The sequence below is a fragment of the Anabrus simplex genome, chromosome 1 (assembly GCF_040414725.1).
Source record: "Anabrus simplex isolate iqAnaSimp1 chromosome 1, ASM4041472v1, whole genome shotgun sequence".
Lineage (NCBI taxonomy): Eukaryota > Metazoa > Arthropoda > Insecta > Orthoptera > Tettigoniidae > Anabrus > Anabrus simplex.
The window spans coordinates 318,210,931-318,224,772 of NC_090265.1; the positions used below are offsets into that span (position 1 = coordinate 318,210,931).

General features: G+C 37.3%; 1 protein-coding gene across 1 annotated transcript in view; it reads left to right on the forward strand.

The window, feature by feature from the left end:
- Window positions 1-13,842, forward strand: part of Sos (Son of sevenless) — a 765,665-nt gene that overhangs the window by 568,269 nt on the left and 183,554 nt on the right. The window contains exon 18 of the mRNA XM_067134824.2: window positions 780-962. Coding sequence (XP_066990925.2) covers window positions 780-962 — 183 coding nt within the window. The remainder of the gene's footprint in view (window positions 1-779; window positions 963-13,842) is intronic.

A 13,842-nucleotide genomic window follows, 5' to 3' on the forward strand; every position in this document is an offset into this window, starting at 1 on the left:
ATGGTGATTTATCATAATTTTTCTGTATCCAGATGTATGTAGGTTGGAGCAAATAGGGTTCTTCTGTATTTTACTATCTCTTACCACCATATCCAGACTATTTACCTTCGTTTTACAATACCTTCATTCTTTGAAGCTTTTCTACATCTACAAAAAAATTATAATTCCAAGAAACCCAATTTCATTTTCTGCATTTTTTTTTTTTTGGTCCAACTTGACATGGAATGTCCCATGTGACATCTTGTTATTTTTGTTTAGACACAGAATATCTGATATAGCTTATTATTTTACCTCTCTTTTCCCCATGACTTTTGTCCTGTTTACATTTTCCTTTAATTTATATCATGTTTTCTTAAATCCCATTATTTGTCTGAGCAGTAACGAAATCAAAGATTGTAATCCAAAGTAATGCTGGCTGAAAGGGAATAAGTGTTGATTATGCAGTCATATGTAAGATAAGTTCTTAAAAATGAAATTACTTGTCTCAAGTGTACTTCAGTTGTAATTTTATTTCTATTAATTTTAAGTCTTTAAAATTAGTTCTCAGCACAGAGAAATTTTCATCTTTCAGTATTTTTAATTTTTGCAGGTCTACCTTATAGTCCTTTCATTTACATTTTTTAAAAGTATAAACCAGCGCCCCTCACTCTCTGTTCTAACTTATGACAGTGTTCCTCTTTCAGTATGAAGACATTTTATTTGAAATTTTTAAACGATGGAATTTATTGCTTGCTAAATATAATTGTGTTATACATTTTTGAATTATGTTTCTCTTACAGTTCACACGATGGCTGGAAAAGAATATTGTTGAGGCTGAGAATTTTGAAGAGCGCGTAGCCGTTGTGTCTCGTGTTATTGAAATTATGATGGTGCTCCAGGAGCTAAATAATTTTAATGGTGTTCTTGCGGTTGTATCGGCTATGGGCTCAGCTTCTGTTTTCAGGCTGAAGTTCACATTCCAGGTATGGTTTTCATTGGTTTGAATTAATATTTTGTACAATCAAGTGCACAAAAACTGGCTGTCACAGAAGATGACTTTCTTTCAAAATTCACTTGTTTGAAATAGAATGTACATATTGTGCAGATGGTAGGATGCAAAGTGTCATCTCCTCAGTTTACAAATATGCTCACTTTTCAAGAATGTATAACTTTTTTGCTGGCTGATTTTATGCAGTTGAGTGTACATGGTAAAGTAAGGAACTGTTTAAATTGAAGTGTTATTTTGAAGTATGTGAACTGATTTTATTAACTCGTTGACTACCAGCTCCTCAGCGGGTGATTTAAACCTCCAGCCCAGACTTTTTAAATCCCCTCATCTCTACAGTGCACTATTTTACATTAAATGTTACTGTACAAAAACAATTGTAGATACAATATTGAAAATTTCAGCATACCTTGAGGATGATTACTAATAGTGCTTGAGGCTATGGTACCGGGTTGATACTTCCCTGGATGGAGAGGCACACCACACTCTCCATAGAACCACCTGGTTTCACGCCGGACGTTGCTTTTCGCGCATACTCTGCACTGTCTAGTTCAGAAACTGTCCGATTTCATGCCTGGAAATTTATAAAGCACATGCTGTTTTATTTTCCCATGAAGTCAAAATGGTGGATCATTAGCCAGAGTTCGCTTAGGGGGCTGCACCGGTGGACTACACATAGATACTGATGAGCCTACTGAAGACTGAGATGGGACCGGCGACACAGAAATATTCGCGGCTTCTGATGGTTCTTCATGTTCATTGTCTTGTAAGAAGTTTCTACATATCGTCTGCATGAATGTCAGGAAAGTTATTTTTGAGTTACTGGATTTTTAGAAAAGCCTGCATTAAAAATGTACACTGCAAAATCAGGAAAACATTTTTTTGGCCACTTCACTGTTTTTCGCATGAGTGGATACATTGCCAAATACTGGTTGGATGTATCCACTTTGTGCATAAACTGATTATAATATATAATGCTTACAGGTTTCATTTTTATTTTCCCAAACATGTTTCGTACTTCAGCCATTTCTGCAGAGTGAAACCAAGGTAATTACTTTTTTGTCTTCCATGAACATAGCAGTACTCCATTGTCTCCATCGAAAGTAATTTCTCCTGTACTCAGCTCCTGCCTTTCACTGAATTCCTTAGAAAGACCCCTATTCTGTCTTATTGTCCCACATACAGCCATTTCTCGTTCACACAGTTCCTTAGCTAAGCCTACACTATTGTAAAAGTTGTCCATGTACACTTTATACCCCTGGCCAAGGTAGGGATCTGATAAGTCAAATACAGTGTCCCGGATGTTCATGCCACTTGCATCATAGATTTTTAACATATGTACTCTACATGGGGATTCACACACCATCCTTACCAAAATCCCATACTTGGTACATTTTCCTGGATTGTAAACTCTGAAACGCAAGCTGCCCATCCAAGCTAACATTCCTTTATCAAGGGCGATTTTCCGATCTGGAGTGTACACAACTGAAAACTGGTCACTGAGCCTTTCGAGAATCGGCCTAATTTTGTATAGCCTATCAGTATTCCCCTCATGATGACTGCTGTTGCTAAAGTGCAAGAATGACAATATGTTTTCGAACCGGGTTCATGCTATGGTTTTCGAAAAATTCGGCGAGCCAAAAATAGTATCTTCTGTCCAGTACATTTTCAGATCTGGTTTTTGAATTATTCCAGTTACAAACATCAGTCCTAAAAGCTTTTTCATCTCATTTATGTCGACGGGTTTCCATGTCTGAAAAATAGAATATATTTTTGCCTGCTGTCATTTCTTGATGGATACAGTATTTTTGCACCCATCTCTTGATACAGGCCAGAGCAAAGTGTAGCTTCCACTGAAGTCCGAGCCTCATCCATAGCTGTGAAAATATGGAAGCTGCTGGGGTATGGGAGGTGTTGAGTAATGACATTCACAGCACAACCAATGCATCTGAGTATCATGAAAGGTGTTGCTCATAGCGTTAGTTTAGCACTGTCTGGCCCAGTGAGGAAAGCAGTGGAAAACTACCTCACTCCTCGACTTGCCTAGTACGCCTCATTTTGGTATACTGCCATTGGTTTTTGTGGTTTTCCTATAACTGCGTAGTCTTTGGTGGTGCTATTTGAGGATCCAACCAGCCTTTGGGCTGATGACCTAACAGACACAGACATAGTGAATGGACGCGGTGCTGCACTGATAACTTGTTTCGTGGAAAGGTTTGTCTGATGGCATACATATTCATGGAAATCGTCATTTATGAATAAATTGACGAAAGACATCATTTTGTTGCTATTTTCGATATCAACATTTAATATTACCCGGCCAACTAAGACGGATGCATATCAGTTACTTGAATGTGCTGAATTTCACTTTGCCCAGAGTCTGGTATATCATAATCGGAATTGCTTTTGCTATCACTGAAATCAGGGATGAGTTCATCACCAGAATTATCATCCAGTAGTATGTCTTCAATTTCCTCACTTCTTATACTGTGTTTGTAACTCATCATGTTATCGACACAATAACTCACTTCACTACACACCCTCACAAGAAAACCATGACTGGCTTAGCTCTGCGTTTACTCAAAGAAAAAAAGAAAGAAAGCATTGGAATGTACCCTCTTGTTCAGGTAGTCTGGGTGAGGTACTGTTAATTTATATGCCATCTATGGTTTTCGACACAAACTACGACTTTGTGTGAATTTAGCCCTAAATTCGAAACAAAGTTTACATTGCATGACCCTAAACTCCTTAACTCGGATACGGTCCTGCACGTAGGCTGCTTTTGTATGCCATAAGGCGTCTGCTGGAGTGAATGTGTTAACAAAAATTGGAATACAAGTCAATGGCTATATTGCAGTTGTGCTGTATGTAGTAAAAGAATAACTTCATGCTTGAATGTATTTTCCATCGGGAACATTCAGCCTTTGTCAGAAATCAAGTAAGATTTATAGGGAACGATAAATTGTTCACGCTTCCAAGTAATATGTTTGTTCCTTTCCTTTCCTCTCTGTTCGACATTACAATCATAATCATTTATAATTATATACCAACTTATTTTGTGGATGACCAGTATGTTTGTACTTCAGTAAATTTCTATAAATTACAAACTTGCTGCTATACATGAACTTTAATTCAAGGACATTTCATTGCATGAGTAATTGGAGCAGTTGTAAACAATATCTAATTCTTGTAATCATTGTTGTATCTTATGTAGCGAGTATAAGAATTGACAATTTATTTATATTTAATTTATATACAGTAGAAATCTGTTATAACAAGTACGGCAAATAACGAGAACCCCGTTATAACGACCGTTTTTGTCTGTCCATTCAAAATTCCAATAGTAAACTGTGTATTACGCTTCGGTTACAGCGAGATCCCTATCACTGATGCATCCATTATTATGAGCAATTAAGCGTGCACGATTTAATTTTTCCGTTACAGACATATATGCACCCAGCGATTATATTGCATGCGTTCGATCATCTTCGGTATCGTTTCCTCCCTATGTCCACTAGCAAGCTTTCTCGTTGGCATTCGAACTTCAGGGGAGCTTAGAATTTCCATTCGGAATTGCTAGGCGGGCATTAATTCCATTGTGGTGTTTTATCTCCCGTGTGCAGTTATCAGATAGTGCCTCAAAAATAGGCTTCTGATAAGTTCACCTGCATACACCCCAGCTTCAGTGGGTAGGGTCTGACACATCCCACTCTGAAGAGTCTAGTGTCAGACCTAAGACAAAACGCTGGTTAATAGAGCAAACGCCAGAAAAGCCATACATCTAATTTTTTATCTGATTTTTTTATATGCTCTATTGGTGGAAAATAAATCTAATTCCCTTCAGGGGAACTTAGATTTTCCATTCGGCGATGTCGGAGTCGACTAGTAATACCCGTCAACCATTGTTCTATAGAGAAAAATGGAAATTAAAGAGAACATGTGTTTGTAATAAATGCACAAATAACATATCCGATAGCAGTTGTTATTTCATAAAAATAAAAGCTGAAGTAAACAATTGCTTAATTTTAATGCTAAATATTGCAATTAAGTAAGAAAGGGACCTCAAGATATGGCCGAGGGCGTCATTGATTTAACAGGTTAGTTTTATATTTTCTCGCATCTGGTTAAATTTCGGAAAGGCTATTATATTTAATTTATAAGCAAGAAGGTAATAATTTCTCTACTGGCGCTTGATATATATTTCCATGGTAGGCCTACATATGCGGCTGAGTTACATTAGGTGACTCTGTCTGAATAAGAAAACTGAAGCGTTTGCCACAAAATGCGACATTCGAAGGCGATGTCGGAGCCAATTAGTAATACCCGTAAACTGCTGTTCCCTAAATGAAATTAGAAACGAAATAGGAGAACATGTTTTCGTAACAAATACGTAAATAACATGGTCAGTAGCAGTTGTTAATTATTATTACAAGATATTATGTAAATAACGTGATCGATAGCCGTTGTTAACTCGTTAGAAATAAAGGCTAAGTAAATGATCGCTTAATTTTAGTACTCTACACTGAAATTAAGTAAGAATGCAGTACACCTCAAGATATGGCAGAACGCATCATTGATTTCAGAGGTTAGTTTATATTTTCTTGTGTCTTGTTAAATTTTGGAGAGGCTATTCCCAACTAAATTTATATCGAGAATGATTCCATTTCTCTACTGGCACTTGGAATAGGTTTTCAAGATACATACAGTAAGGTTAAGTTAGGTTAAGTGAAGCTGTTTGAATACAAAAACTGAAACATTTGCCACAAAATGTGATCGGTCATCTTCAGTATGGTATTGTTTTCTCGCTAGTATATTTACGTGTTCTCTTCTCGACATTTGAAGGCGATGATATAGATTTTGATTCCCATAGGGAACCTGAAATATTTGTCCCGAATGAGTAAATTTATAATACCAATATAGTTGGTCTGTTATTGGACGTTATAAATTTTCCAGCTAACTCATTCCTGGTTGCCAGCGTTTCGCCCTCGTGTGCTAAATTGGGCTCATCAGTTGGTAAACAGCACACCTACCAAGACGCATGGCTAGTGCATAGCGTGGAGGCCACTCCATACTCTACTTGGAGCCACCGGCAGTGTCAATGCACTATGAGAGACTTTGTCTCATTTTCAAAAATTGATGTCTGCCTGGCCATCAGATGATATAGATGTTGATTCCTGTAGGGAACCTGAAATATTTGTCCTGAAAGAGTAAGAGCAGGCTGTTGGAACGGTTCATGAATGGTCAACAAAAAAGAAAATAACTAAAATGCACATGCGTTCACGATTATGCCAGAAATTCCTGTTTGAGGTAAAACAGCTGTTCTTGTTCATCTCTGCTAAACCTACTTATTCTCTTTGTGCTAAACAACTTGTTAGGCCTACTCCATGGAAGGTAAGTAATTGGCAATAAAATGACTCAGCTAATAAGATTGTAGACTAATGGATCTGTCTCTAAAATAATTACTTTATTCCAGAATTACGTGAATTTATAATTCTATCACGAGTACCAGGATTACTGGTACCATCTACAACATTGGTTTTTACGCTGCCAAGAGTACCGGTACTGTCAACATCGGTGTCTACGCTGCCATGAGTAGCAGTACCGTCAACATTACCCATTTCTGAGCTGCCAGGAGTACCAGTACCGTCAACATCGTTGGTGCACAGTCCTATAAGCAATACCGAGTGCAAATGGAGTATTCAGATGATGAAAATGTTGATAGACCTCTTTGAAAAATATAGATCAAAAGTGGGGGGGGTTTAAAAATTAGAAATGTGAAACGGATGTGGGTGGTCATTGCTGAAGTTTTAAGTGGAGACTTGCAAATCAACATCTTGCCTAGTGATTGTGAGAATAGGTGGAGAGTGCTTGAAAGGAACTACAAGAAGTACGTAGACAACAAAAATGCCAGTGGAAGTGTTAGGAAGTATTTTGATTATGCACAGGAAATGGACAGGATTTTTGCTGATAAGTAGACTGCGAATCCTATCATAGTGTTGAACAGTGATACTATCCATGTGCCAACTACCATACATGAGGAAGGTGGAGAGCTAGTTCAGCAGCAGGAAGAAAACAAGGGTGAGCAGGAGGAAGCAGGTAAAATTAGTGTACCGGTAACCAAGAAAAAAGTGCAATGAAGAGAAAGTCTGGTGTTTTAGAAGAAATTAGGCTATCAAGAGAAACGCCTAGAAATTGAGCTAGCGAAACTGGAAGAAATAAAGAGGAAGGATGATTGAGTAATTCAACTAATGGAAGAAGGGAACACTATTTTGAAAGAAAAAGACTCTCATTTGTGTACAGATCACAGTGTTTTAAACTAAATAATGTTGGGTTTTTTTTTTTTTTTTTTTTTTTTTCATAAGTATTAATGCTCTTGTTTTTGATGTGCCAATTTACATTATGATTTCTTCTTTTCTTGATTTTGACCATCTTTGGACTACGTGAAATAATCCAATGCAATCATTTCTGTTTGTTTTCTGCTTCCCTTCTTACATTCAAATAGTTCATCATTATTCCACTGTGTTTTTTCCTCCCCTCTTCTGTCCAGATGTTATTCTGTTCCTTCTTTTCCTTCTCCTGGAAACCTTTGAAATTTTGTATCAGTCTCCTAAAAGTTGTTCTGTCGTATATTATATCTGCTGTTATTCCCATCTCTGCCATATCTCTGTCTATTCCTTGCACCCACTGATTGCCATTCTTACTCGTGTGAACGTGATTAAAAATTTGTTTTGTGAGTGGGGCATTAACCATCCTCATTGTGTAACTAAAAAAACTAAACTCTCCTCTTCCTGATCATACCAGACATTCTTTCAATTTATTTCTGTACTGGTCTTAATTCTTCCTGTGTCTGAACCCCCCTCCCCCTGTTTTAGTCTTCAATGGGCCCCAAATTTAGAATTTTTCTTTAATTTTTTCCTAGCTCTTCTGTTGTCATGGAGAACATACACTCTGTTGCAAAGAGAGATTCTGGTTTAACCTTTAGAATACCAGAGAGCGCAAAAGCGTTCCTCGGCGAGCGAGCGAAAATTGCTGGGAACGCAATAGCGCTCCTTACACAAGCAGTTTTGTATTTTCTTGTAGTTCTTAGTTTCCGGACATATAGCAGCACAATGCAGGTGATCTAGACTCTTTGGAACCTGTAGTTTCTAAATCTACCACAACTATCGCGCCAATCGCTTTATTTACGGAGATATGATTTTATCAAAGCGACCTATATTCTGTACACCTTAAAAGTTTGTGAGTAGGAAAATGGCCGCCTCTGCCACGCGCGATGTGTTCGAGAATGACTACGATTTAGCTGAATATATTAACAGACTCTGTGCCAGTGACGACTATATTGAGTCTGATGAAAATGTAGCTATATCAGGGTCATGTAATAATGATGTTGGCGATGTTATTTCAGAGACAGGAAGTGAGTGTAGCTATGACATTCCACAGTACAATAAACCTCGTGGTCTTGTCATTAGTGAAAGTGACAGTGATGCTGATTCGGAAAGTGACGGAAATGAAGACAGTGTAGGCCGTGATGCAGGCAGTAATGACAACAATGCCTACATGCATAACACAGTGTTCAGTGAAGTTTCAGTTGGAAATGACACACGGTTCAAGCCCTCCACCGCTATATCTCGAAACACCCGGTCATAAAATATTTTTTAAAAGAAACTTTAGTGCCTAGGTTATTGAAATTTTGCAAATAGTGAACCAAGAGCATGTATCTGCAGACAATAATATTTTTCAGTGCATAATTTTAATTTTGATTTGTGTTTCTTTATCTCAATTATGACTTTTCAATTTTCATTTTCATAATTGTTAAACTAATAATAATATTTTATATGTTATAGCGTTAATATAACGTAGCTTGTGAATTTAAAAACATGTAAAGAACCTCCTCTTCTATGATAAGTTAAAATGTCGGAAGCATATCTTCAATAATAAGTTATAATGTTTTTACTGAAACATTGCAATTTCTTAAAAATAAGCCTGGTATTCTTCGCATACACCACCTATAAGCGACTGGTACTAAAAGGGTTAATTTACCATAGTGTAGAACCTGATTTTATTTTTGATGGAGGCACACTTATTAAGGTATCCTTCTTCAGCGTCATCGAAGTACTTCCTACCCCCTCCAGTGGCATTTTATTATCTACATGCTTTTCGTAGTTCCTTTTTGAGCACACTCCACTTACTCCCACAATTATTAGGTGAGATGTTCATTTACAAGTCTCCTTTTAAAACTTCTGCTGTAACAATCCACATCTGCTTTTCATTTCTAATTTTAAAAGCTCTCCATATTTGGATCTATATTTTTCATACAGGTTGATCAACATTTTCGTCACCTATATACTCCATTTGCACTCCATATTGCTTACAGCACTGAGCAGCACAGAAACTGATAATGTTGATGGTAAAGTTGACGTTACTGGTACTCCTGGCAGAATGATAACTTCACATAATTCTGAAATAAAGTAGTCCATTTGTCCATTGGGACATTCACTTGGAATAACCTTAACATCCATTTTGTATGTCAGTCATGAATTACGCTTTCTCTGCAGATACCTGAAGTCCAACTTTCTTTCAAAAGCTTAACGTGGATGAATGCTGTTTGAACATCCTCAGTAAGGACTGTAATATTGTCAGCGATAGCCAAACGATGTATATGCACTCCTTTTAATTTTGACCCTAGCCTTATCAGTCACCAGTGATTTGCATTTAGGGCTATCGCTCAGGTGGCAGATACCTTATCTATTGTTTACCTACATTTTTCCTAAACAATTTCAAAGACTTGGAAGGTTATCAAACTTTTCCCTTGATAATGTATCCCAGTCCCTTACTTCTCATCTTATAAATGAATATCTGACCCAATTTGTCCTCTTGAATTCCAACTTTATCTTCATAACAAGATCTTTCCTACTTTTAAAAGCTCCACTCAAGGTTATTTGTCTACTAATGTCATTCCATTCTATCTCTCCAGTGACAGTCCAAAACATACCACATGGTAGAGCATCTTGTCTCCTTACTCCCAAGGCTTCCCAGCCCACAGTTTACAACATTTTTATAACACTAGGCCTACTCCTGTGTCCAAAATCACTGATTTTCTTCGGTCCTTTTCCAGTTCTTGTATCAAGTAGTCCTGGTGTGGGTCCCATATGGTGGAACCATACTCTAACTGGGGTTCTATCATAGACTTAATCACCCTCTCCTTTACATCCTTACTACAACCCCTAAACACCCTCATAACTATTTGAACAGATCTTTAAACCTTTCTTAACCTCATGAAGATCATTCCATACATTAACACCTAGGTACTTACAGTGTTTCCCATGAGGTGCTATCACCCCATCAACACAGTAATTAAAACTCAGAGGAATTTTCGTGTTGGTGAAACTTAACGGCTTGTCATTATCCGTTGTCCATCCCACAACATTGTCACTCACAATCCTGCAACTCATCTATTACTCTGTACAGTGAAAATCATCCGAAAAAAGCTTGATTCCGATTCTTTAGTGGAGACAAGTTGCTTAACCTTGTACCAACACAGATACGTCTTTATGACAATGATGGGATAGGAAAGGGCTAGGAGTGGTAAGGAAGCAGCTTTGGCCTTAATTAAGGTTCAGCCCCAGCATTTGCCTGGTATGAAAATGGGAAACCACAGAAACCCATTTTCAGGCCTGCCTACAGTAGGGTTCGAACCCACTATCTCATGAATACAAGTTCACAGCTGTGTGACCCAAACCACAAGGCCACTTGCTCGGTGTCAGTTCTTTACTCATATCATTCACTATATAAGAAAACAAAGTTCCAATTATACTGTCCTGTTGGACCCCCATCTTAATCATTACAGGATCAGATATCACTTCACCTACTCTAATTCTGAGTTGTTTTCCTGAAATTTAGCCACCAATTCAACCACTCTTTTGTCTAATTCAATAGCCCTCATTTTCATCACTACTCCCATGATATACCCTATAAAAAGCCTTGGATAATTCAATAGCAATACAGTCCATTTGACCACCTGAACCTAAAATATCTGCTATAACTTGCTGGAATCCTACAACTTGAGCTTCACTGAAATAACATTTTCTAAGCCTGAACTGCCTTCTGTCGAACCAGTTAGTAGGTTTGCAAATGTGTCTAATCCGAAAGAATGCTTTTTCAGTGCGTACAAACACCACGTGTCAAGCTGACTGGCCTTTTTCTTATGGTGGGTTCCTCTTTCAGCTTTTCTTCCCATACTCTCATTATGTTTTCCAAGACACACTTAAAAAGGAATTGGGTAAGTTTAAAATAACTACAATTATCTTCCAAATGAACATACCTTTGTTAAATATATAAATATAATACAAATATATAACACTTCAACATAAACATATTCATTCTTGAATAGAAGACAATTCAAGCTCTTTCATAAATCCTGCAGTTTGAGAAATGTTCCTTATTGTCTCATATTGTCTTTTTTTTTTTTACATTGTGCTTGATTGGAGAGTGTTTATGGTTTGTACATGTTCAAATTTGAAGTAAGTTAATAGTCTACTTTTCTTTTCTGGTATGTTCCACATTAAAGTACTGTTTAAAATAAACAAGGTCTGGTTTCTCCTCCAGAAACCATATACTATATAGTGTTATTTTTAATATTTATACATTAATTACAGAAATATATTACAACTAAATATGAAATGTAAATACTGATGAAGTTACTATACATAATTAATTAATAGGATGAAATTAATGTTTCTAATTCAATATATTACATACATTATTTAAATTATTCTAGTACTATAAATGTACAGAAAAGTGTCAATAAACTGTGCTGTTCAAAGTCAACTACAAAACAATTATGTAACATTACATGAATATTGCAATTTAGTCAGTTACAAAATCCTTGTTGCCATTAATGTTTTCACGGCCCATACTTATAAACCTTAAGCCTTTCTCGTAGAGAGTCGAGAATTATTCTGAGGACGCAGAGCACAGTTTTCTGCGAAACGTTAAGAATTTCACCTTATCTTCTTATTTTCTTGACACGGCACAAGCCCAAAAGCCTATACAATATCATGTCTACAAAACCCTTCTTCAAATCAGTAATGAGTTTCTGTCAGATAGCTAATCAATCAAACTCCACCTCACTTCCTCCTTCCCTCCTTTCTAAAATATGTCACTACAGGTGATCAACAGTGGACTTTTCTTTTCTGATATGTTCCATGTTAAAGTAAAAGGTTTGGTTTCTCTTCCAGAAACCATATACTGTGTGGTGTTACTTCTTAATATTTATACATTAATTACAGAAATATACTACAACTTAATATGAAATGTAAACACTGATGAAGATGCTACACATAATTAACTGATAGGATTAAATTATTGTTTCTAATTCTAATTCAATATATTACATGCATTATTTAAATTATTCCAGTACTCTCAATGCACAGAACATTCCCTTTCTTTCACTTTGCAGTCTCTCTTGAGACTATCTTAATATTATTTCTCATAACATTAAAAGATGATTCGTGGTGTGGGTTACTGTAGTCATATCCTACGTTGTAAACCATGGGCAGCAGCTGAGTGGCCTAGAAAGTGGTCCTGAGAAGTGGGGTACCAGTTGCTATGGAATAGAAGTAGGTAAGTTGGACATATTCTGAGTCATGTCCCTCCTTGTGCTCAGGCAGCAGCAATTTTCACGGGGACATTGTGTAAGTAGGGAAGTATCCTGCTTCACTGAAGTTTTACTGAGCACACGGACCCCAACTTGGCAGGTTCGATCCTGGCTCAGTCCGGTGGTATTTGAAGGTGCTCAAATACGTCAGTCTCGTGTCGGTAGATTTACTGGCACGTAAAAGAACTCCTGCGGGACTAAATTTCGGCACCTCGGCGTCTCCGAAAAACGTAAAAGAGTAGTTAGTGGGACGTAAAACAAATAACATTATTATTATAACATCCATGGTATCACCTGTCTGGCGTAAGAGGCCCCAGGGGCTCTGAACTTGGGAGTATGCGTTGGCACCTATGGGGTCCTTAGCTGAGTCCTGGCATTGCTTCCACTTAGTTGGGCCAAGCTCCTCACTTTGATCTATCCCATCCAACCTCCCTTGGTTAACTCTTATTCTTTTCAAACCCTAACGGTATTGGGTATCGAGACCTAGGTGGTCTTTCATTTTCACCCCCCTTGTGGCCCTTGTCTTTCTTTGGCAGATAATATCATTTTTCGAAGTGCTGGATCTCTTCAATTTTTTCTCTCTGATTAGTGTTATATAGAGGATGATTACCTAGTTACTTCCTCTTAAAACAATAATCACCACCACCACCACCATCAGAACGTTTTAAGCAAGTATCAGAACTATGGGAGTAACGGAGTTCCACTTCCATTTGATAGGAGAGGAACTGCTAGGAAACCACTTGGTGAACAAAATGGAATTCAATGGAAAGCTATCAATATTAATAGGGCTTATGGAAGAAAGAAAGAAAGAAAGAAAGAAAGAAAGAAAGAAAGTAGAAATGACTGAGTCAGCCAAGAGGATGTGTCTGCATGTGTTAGGAGTTAATGATATTCAGGTAAGGGGAGATAACTAGAAATAAATAGGTTATAATTAAGTGATCTCAAGGAGTGTTAAAAAGGGTAGGTACTCTTGTAGGGTAGGACTGCACATTGGAAATAGTAATATCTCTTAGGCAGGTAAATAAGCAAATGATGTGGGTAGATTTAGCTGTTGGAGGAATTAGGATGAGAGTTGTGTCTCAGTCTATTTACCATGTAAGGGTGCAGATGAGTGTAAATCAACCATCACTTATCTACATTTAGGGCTTTTGCCAAGCAGCAGATTATCAATTGTTCACCTAGCCTTCACTTGTAGATTCTTCTT